We start from the raw sequence: 6,034 nt of genomic DNA, 5'->3' as shown, positions 1-6,034 counted from the left end.
AATTGAAGACAATTAAGTAAATCGACGTGTATTAGAAAGTTGAAGTAAAGAAAAGTATGCATGCAGTGAGAACAATTTTTTTTTTTTTTTTTTATGCAAGAACTGAGTAGAAAATTAAGTTTGTATGTAGTAATTTTAGGATAATTTGCTGAATGCCCTTAGATAATCCTAATTTGCATTGTTTTTTCATTTATCCAGGTATTCAATTTTTTTAATCAATTTAATTTTCTCTATAAAAATTAATATTCTTAGAACTACTTCCTACTTCCCACATAAAGAAAATTCCCTTGTACACCGCAACCAAAATTCCAACTTTAATTATCTGATTAAGCATCGGACCACCGCAACCCATTTGACTGGTCGGTGGCGGGTTCCGGCGGCTGTTTAATCACGAGAGTCGAATATTCCGAGGATTTAGGATGCATGCTAATAAACGACTTCCCGGTAAAATCACGTCGCTTTATTTTATTCAATGAAAACGAGCGGAAAATGAATTTTAATTCCAAATAAATTACCCACGCAAAATGTTCTTCCACCAATAAAAAAAAAAAGGCGCAAAATTTCCTCCTCCAGTCCTTTTGACCAAATAAAATTAATTTCTTCCTTTCCAAAAATCACAACTTTTCACTCTCCTTCACCGTTTGATCTTGATTTCCTCTCTGTTTTTACCCCAATTCCTTCTCCAAACAATCGGAAAGCCATTGGTCGATGCCGCCTTCTTCCGCATTGGATCGAACGCCGCCTTCCTCGCACGAATCGAGCGCCGAGGCCAGATTCTCAGACCTCCGTGGAGTACGATGGCGCATCGATCTCGGCGTCCTGCCAAGCTCTTCTTCTTCTTCCATCGTTGATCTCCGCCGGGTCGCTGCAGATTCTAGGAGAAGGTTGGGTTGTATTTTGTTCGAGATTTTCTCTCGTCTATTTACCCTCCTCATTCCTGGTGTATATCCAATTGAAGGAAACACATTTAGTTTAATCATCTTCAAGATGGCGTCTTTGGTTTACGATCATCATTATACTTTTCATCAGCTCGCATAATGTTTTATTTGATAGATATGCCAACTTGAGACGGAGGCTTATAGTCGATCCTCACCTCTCAAAGGATGATATCGGCTCTCCCGATCTTGCCAAGGACAATCCATTATCACAAAGTCCAGGTGAGTGTTAAACTTGCTGTCCTTCCTCATTTTTGGTATCGAAATGCTCTTCCTTTAAACAATTCATAAATTGACATTCATTTTTTGTTGTTGTTTTTTTTTTTTGCACCACATCATTTGTGATGTATTTATGTTCATATATATGATGTTGATGCGAAGAATTCATTTCAAGTTGTAATGTAAAGGTGTTAGACATATATATCTAAAGACATATATGTTTATAGGTGGACAACTAAACATTGTAGCCACTCGTGCATATTTTGCGCGATTGATCCCTAATGAGGCATGGATCACCTGCCAGGATTTATGGGGTTGAATGTGGACTCCTTCCTTGAATTTCACATCTTTCTCAGACCTCCTATTCGAGGAGAATTTGTATTGAAACTGACTCCAAAGTTTATCCCCATTGAATTGGTAGGTGATAGCTTTTTCAAAAAAACTAATCGAAAGATTGTATGAGAATCTGATCTCATTATAGAGAGATGGGATGGATGGATCCCATTTTAGAAGGTTAAGCTTTGGTAGATTGCATCTCTTGGTTTTCCTTCCTTTAGCTACTTAGAAGAGTAGAAAACAAGTTTGGAAGGGAGGATATAAATCATTCCTCATTTGTTTTGAACTTTTGATAATGTGGCTTGATGATCTCCTCAATTTTGAGAACACATACTCAATCATATATGCATGTTTTATGAATTTTGTTTGGTACGATAACATTGTCTATATTGACTCTGATCCACACATTGTCTCGACAGATAGTATTTGGAGCTGCTATTTTAGGAATGCTGAATTGGAGAAGATGCTCAATCAGGATTTGTCACGGTTGTATCCTGATGAGGAAAGCTATTTCCAGACAACTACATGCCAGACTATGTTGAGACGAATACTTCTTTTGTGGTGCCTTATTCATCCAGAATGTGGATATAGGCAAGGTGCTTAAAGTTTTTTTGTTTTCATCTTGGTTGCCTAACAATGCTCAATCTATGTTTGCTTTTGCTATCTAAGCAAGCAAACAGTTATTACTTATGACCAAAAAAAAAAGTTTGTTGCATTTGTGTATAGTAATGTGATGCACTTGAAACCAATTAGTTGAATCAAAGCTTCATATGAAACTACACATTTTTTACTTAGCCATGCTACCAATAAATTTGCCATATCCATCACTGATAGGATTGTTATGTTTCTGGAAGGAAGATTGGGTCGTTATTCAATATCAAGATAACTTTTCCTTTGCAGATAAAAAAGATTGTGTCGTTATCTAATACACTAGAAAAAGTTGGTACTCACTTGAGATTCCTAGTTTATATAGCTGTCTGTATAATGGATCATAAGGTTTTCAATCTTGACAGTTCAGAATGTTCATTAGCTTTATGTTGCATTTATTTTGGTTTTTAGAAACTGAAGTTCCATATTTACTTTATCAATGCCTGTATAGATTTTCGATACTACCATTGTACTTGATTTTTTTTATCTAGACGTTGCAAGTGACAAAATCCATATGTATGCTTCTACAGGAATGCATGAACTACTAGCTCCACTTTTGTATGTTCTTAATGTTGATCTCCAGTATCTTTCACACGTACGTGGACAATACGAAGACCACTTCAACGATGAGTTTCAAGGGGTATCTCTTCCCGAGACTGCCTTGAGTGCCACCTACCGGTTTGAGAGAATCATGAACCGGAACATAGGAACTGATTTAGATGGTAGTACACAAGGGAAAACTGTCAAATTGAGAAGTCTAGATGAGCTAGATCCCGAAACAAGGGACATCTTTTTGATGAGTGATGCTTATGGAGCAGAAGGAGAGTTGGGTATCATTTTATCTGAAAAATTCATGGAGCATGATGCATACTGCATGTTCGATATTTTAATGAATGACGCCCGCGGTGTGGTTGTGATGGCAGAATTCTTCTCTCCCTCTCCCGCCATTGGGTCCAGTACCGGTTTGCCTCCCATAATTGAAGCTGCCTCAGCAATTTATCAACTTCTTGCTACCATTGATTCATCTCTTCACAGTCATCTAGCCGAGCTTGGAGTGGAGCCTCAGTACTTTGCAATGAGATGGCTGCGTGTTCTATTTGGACGAGAATTTTCACTGGAAGATCTTTTGATAATGTGGGATGAAATATTCTCCTATTCGAATAACATTTGTTTTCCAGATGAAGTAAATGAGGCAGAATTTAGATGCAGGATATTGTGCTCGCCTAGGGGAGCCTTTATCCTAGCAATGGCTGTTTCTGTTCTACTTCACTTGAGATCTTCACTTCTAGCCACCGATTTCGCAACAGCTTGTCTCCAGAGGTTATTGAATATTCCTGAAGACTTAAATGTCAATAAGTTGATCGAGAAAGCAAAGTCGCTGCATGTTCTTGCTCTGGACTTGGTTTTCTCTTGCTCTTCTCAGGGAGGAAGCTCTAGGAATAGCCGCGAAGCTAGACGAGGACATAGTCAGCTATCAGACAGCTACTGGGAAGAGAAATGGAGATTGATGTATGCAGCAGAAGAACTTAAAAAGGGAAATAGTGCCACTACCACTTCGAGCGACAAGGAAAAGGAAGAAGTAGTTAGAAAATTAAGTCTATCGAGGACAGGATCTGATCCTTGTCCAATGGAGATACCGAACAAAAACAAAAATGGAGCACCTTCTGATAAGAAAACTATTGTAGGCAGTAATCCTGAGAAATACCAAAGTAAGTATCAATGTGGAGTTCCTGCTGCTTCAGGGATAGGAACAGAATCATATTTTCATGAGGAACCGACTTATCAAAACATCAAAAGAAAACAAGTAGATATCGGTGGCGAAGCATGTTTTAGTGCTGAGAATCTGTCAAGAGGCAGCAGTTCCCTTAGAATGGCCAATGACCATGATTATGACTCAGAAGAAAGTAGTGTAACATCAAGTTCATTGATTGTTGACGCTTATGATGAAATTAATGGCGTGGAAGAACCATGTAGTTACATTATTGATAAGGACGGGATCACTGAGTGTGTAACCGAAAGAGAAGCAGCATCTCTAAAGCAGCAGAAACCTCTAGCTGGTGGATTTCAGTCGTTTCAAAAATCTGATAGGGGCTGTTGCCAAGGTAACCTGAAAAATGGAACTGCTGAATCTAAAAAACTCCCTTTTCAATTCAGATGGTTACACTATTTCTTATCTTCAAACTAATCATCCATGCTGTAATTCCTTTTTCAGTGCATGAAACAATAAATGACGATGACAAAAATATCGATGGGACTTTAAGAACTATCGGAAAGGTCATGTTTGATAAAATACAGGTAAAACGTTGATCGACTACCTCAAGTTGCAGTTATTTGCCTGTGCTTAGACAAGATCTTTCTAGCTGAACATTTAATACCATCTTCCTTTTTCATAATTTGCTAACAAATTGCTATTGGAATACTTGAATGTTACTAGTGATACAACATTGTAGCAAACTCAATGGCCTCAATGGCAGGATAAAATCCATGTTTTACTGGTGAAGAGTTGGTGGCGTCTCCTTGTCTTTTCGGCAATTCATCATGGTGGGATCATCAGTATAACAACAATGTGCATCACAACTAAGTGAACAGTTGACTCACCAGACCTTTGGGATTAGTTGGTGCACCCTTTGGGATTAGTCATCACTCATCAAGTGCTTACGGTTGTTAACTTGAAATAAGAGCACTTCTAGACATTGAACACTAGTTTCTTCTAGAGATGATACCTTGAACATTATTCACCCAAGTTAGAAACTTGTGTTCGCAAATGTTGGAAGACATTGATTAGAATTACAAAGTCATTATACGAGAACTCATGGTTCTAAAGCATTGGAAGATGCATGTGTTAGTCCATTTTCCTTTTCTTTCCCACCTTCAAAAGCTTTAAATGGTGAAGTGGGAGAAGGTAGCTCTGGACAAGCTGCCCTCCATTACTAAACGACTGGAATTTATGCCCTCTTTTAGCCAACTTATCTTTAACATCTCAACCAAAACATGATGAGCACATTGCAAAGTTAGTCTTTTTTTTTCACAATTCATGGAAAACATGACAGATTTCTACAAAAGGTATATAATGCCTGTCTTGCTAAGAAATCTACGAGCAAATCAAGTGTTGGATCTGCCACCTCTTAGTTTTGTAAACCTCATCTTAATGGTATTGAACGTTCTATTTGGCAGATCATTGAGTTGGCCTTAAAGAAAGATCAAGTCCCTGAAAACTCTGGCAATAGCAGGTCTAATGTTGATGATGATATTCGACAACAGCAAATTGCAGCATTTGCAGCTCTGGGGGAGCTTCAGAAGATTAGCAATTTGTTATGTGATATGTGAATGTAATAGCAAAGCTACATAGATCCTTATATATGATTGTCTCATCTTTTTATCGAAGTATATAGTCCAAAGTATCACAATTTGTCATTTCCTTGGTATCGAGCCAAATTGTACAGCTGATTGAGGTTTTTCCCTCAATGCTGAAACATTTAATCAAAAACTCAAAAGTGTTTTTTTAATAATCGAGGTGTTTGTGCTTCGCTTGATTAATCTTAGAAGTAGACAATCTTCCTTAATTTGCCTACCAGATAAATTCAAAGTACAATTAATTTATTGTTCTTTCTGAGTGTTATACCACTGCACCATGCTCGTAGGGGCAATTTTACACCAAGTTTTTTTTTATAATCCAAGTATTGAGGTCTTACAATATGATTAATCTAGGAACTAATTGATTCAACCTCATAAAAATTTTCCACTAGCTATGAGGATAAATTCAAAAGTACAAGCGGCTTCTCGCCCAACAGTCAGCGTTCCAAATCTTGGATGTGCTAGTTCGGGTTTATGGAAATTTTCCATCGACCACTAAGGTAAATCTGAAAGCACAAGTAGCTCCTCGCCCATCAGCCAAC

The 6,034-nt window shown here is 37.8% G+C and overlaps 1 protein-coding gene across 1 annotated transcript; it reads left to right on the top strand.

The window, feature by feature from the left end:
- Nucleotides 1-521: 521 nt before the first annotated feature.
- Nucleotides 522-5,609, top strand: LOC122032948 (TBC1 domain family member 5 homolog A-like). The gene is made up of 6 exons (XM_042592265.1): nt 522-884; nt 1,054-1,157; nt 1,910-2,086; nt 2,669-4,240; nt 4,351-4,433; nt 5,313-5,609. The coding sequence occupies exons 1-6, from the start codon at nt 709-711 to the stop codon at nt 5,463-5,465; spliced, it is 2,265 nt and encodes a 754-aa protein (XP_042448199.1). The 5' UTR covers nt 522-708; the 3' UTR covers nt 5,466-5,609.
- The last annotated feature ends 425 nt before the right edge of the window (nt 5,610-6,034 follow it).

This window comes from Zingiber officinale, chromosome 11A (assembly GCF_018446385.1).
Source record: "Zingiber officinale cultivar Zhangliang chromosome 11A, Zo_v1.1, whole genome shotgun sequence".
In the NCBI taxonomy this organism is placed as follows: domain Eukaryota; kingdom Viridiplantae; phylum Streptophyta; class Magnoliopsida; order Zingiberales; family Zingiberaceae; genus Zingiber; species Zingiber officinale.
This window is presented reverse-complemented; position numbering and strand designations above follow the sequence as displayed.